Raw genomic sequence first — 1901 nt, forward strand, 5'->3', positions numbered from 1 at the left:
AATCTTTGTGACCTCAGTCTTAACTCATATTGCAACCCAAGTTTTTATAGGCGATTAACATTTATTCACGTCACATATTGTGTCACTGTCTATATTTGTAATAATATCCAAAGACCATCATTAAGTTGTTAAGAATCGCTAATTGACAAAAGTTATTTATCATAAGTGGACTGTGCATGAAAAAAATATGTTAAATTTAATATGCCGATAAAAAAATTGTGACGTGTTACAATGACAAAAATTTTGTATTTGCGTTGTATATGTCAACATGTACAAGTTATGTTTAATATTCTTAAAAAAACATTCTCATCGCAGACCTGTGTAATATTTTGGAATCGTTGTTTAAAACTAAAATAGGTACCTTACCTTAAATCTCAAATCGCCAACAGGGGGCTCAGCGTACGGAACACCTTTGAAACTAAAATAGGGCTTCCCGTAAACATTATCCACTTTACTTCCCTCCAACACCCCTTCGTTGACTTTAATTCTCACCATTGTTGATTTAAACCATGCTATCGTACGTACTAAAGAGCGCAAGAAAAGTGAAAATATTATTAATTCATATGTTGACAGTTCTATAATAGAACCAGAAAAACTAACACATGTTGAAAAAGTCTCTTTCTTCATTTACCGTGCCTTTGATCGATTTGGGCTGTATTAACAGTAACATCCGAAAGTAGGTTCTAGTGGCTGTTATATTATTTGTAATCCATGTTTATTAAGGAATTCCATTAATGATTTGCTTTTTAATTTTTCATTTCCGGATCGTTAGTCATTGTTATTTTTCTAAATGTCACTTTGTTGCAAGAAGCTTAAAAGATTACTGTCAATTATTATTTCGAATTGGAAATATCCTTTAAAATTAGGATATAAAAGAGGGCAAAGGCACAAAATATAAAAAGGGGTTGACCTTGTTATGACACATAAATCATCATACATACAGTGGGCATATAAAATACTATAAGATTTTTTTTTCTCAACAAAATTGTACAACCGTTATTTACCGGAGCCACAGATTATAAACAGTACTATGTAAACAAAAATTTACATGTTTTCTGTAGTTCCAATTTTATTACCATATTAAATAAAAGAAAAAAAAACCTTAAATATGGACAGCTGAAGTATTTTTTATACCAAAAAAATCAAAACAGTTAATTATGCAATATGTTTAAAAGACCATATTCTTGTATTATGAGATTAAAAGACATATTTTAACTGATGATAAACAAAATGTAAATATAAATTTGAGCTAAGAAATAATACTCTAGCCAGTAAACAAGGAAGATCAGAAAATTTTATATGAAAAATTCGTATATGGATAGTTAGCTTATTAAAGTAATGTTTCCAAGGAAATATTGAGCCAATGAAAGAAAGTATAAAAACTCGATTTAAAAGTACTTTTTTTTTAATAAACCAGCTGCAACACATGATATCTTATCCAAAATCTTAAACAGAATTAGCCTTATCTATTATACTACGTTAAATACTTCGTATATTGTTATGTAATTACGTATAAGTCAAACTCAAAATTGTGGTCACTCATATCCTCTCGCATTATTTGTAAAATTGTTTAAAGTTTTCACGCGTTAACCACTATGCCAAAGAGGCGGTCCAAACCGGGTTATTGTTATTTAAGCAACCCTATTTATTTTAATTTTCTAATGACCCAAAATTCGGAACTTTTCGAATAAATGAAATAAGCACAATGTATCTACTTAATATATTTATGACAAACTCAGTAAATTCACTATTACAACAAATTGTCTGTTTGTATGTTAACTCTTCGATCAAGAAGTCCAGTGAAAAACATAATATGCAACTATGTTTAATATTCCTTTTTTAATTGGTAATATTTTCATAAAATTGATTGTAAACAATTTTTTGTTTATCTCGGTACACAG

General features: G+C 29.0%; 1 protein-coding gene across 1 annotated transcript in view; it reads right to left on the reverse strand.

Moving 5' to 3' along the window:
* The window catches only part of LOC119838023 (esterase FE4-like), a 13215-nt gene extending 12720 nt beyond the window's left edge, over nt 1-495 (reverse strand). Inside the window, exon 1 of the mRNA XM_038363835.1 lies at nt 362-495. Within this exon, the coding sequence (XP_038219763.1) occupies nt 362-495 (134 nt within the window). The remainder of the gene's footprint in view (nt 1-361) is intronic.
* Between the last annotated feature and the right edge of the window lie 1406 nt (nt 496-1901).

This window comes from Zerene cesonia, chromosome 29 (genome assembly GCF_012273895.1).
Source record: "Zerene cesonia ecotype Mississippi chromosome 29, Zerene_cesonia_1.1, whole genome shotgun sequence".
Classification (NCBI taxonomy): domain Eukaryota; kingdom Metazoa; phylum Arthropoda; class Insecta; order Lepidoptera; family Pieridae; genus Zerene; species Zerene cesonia.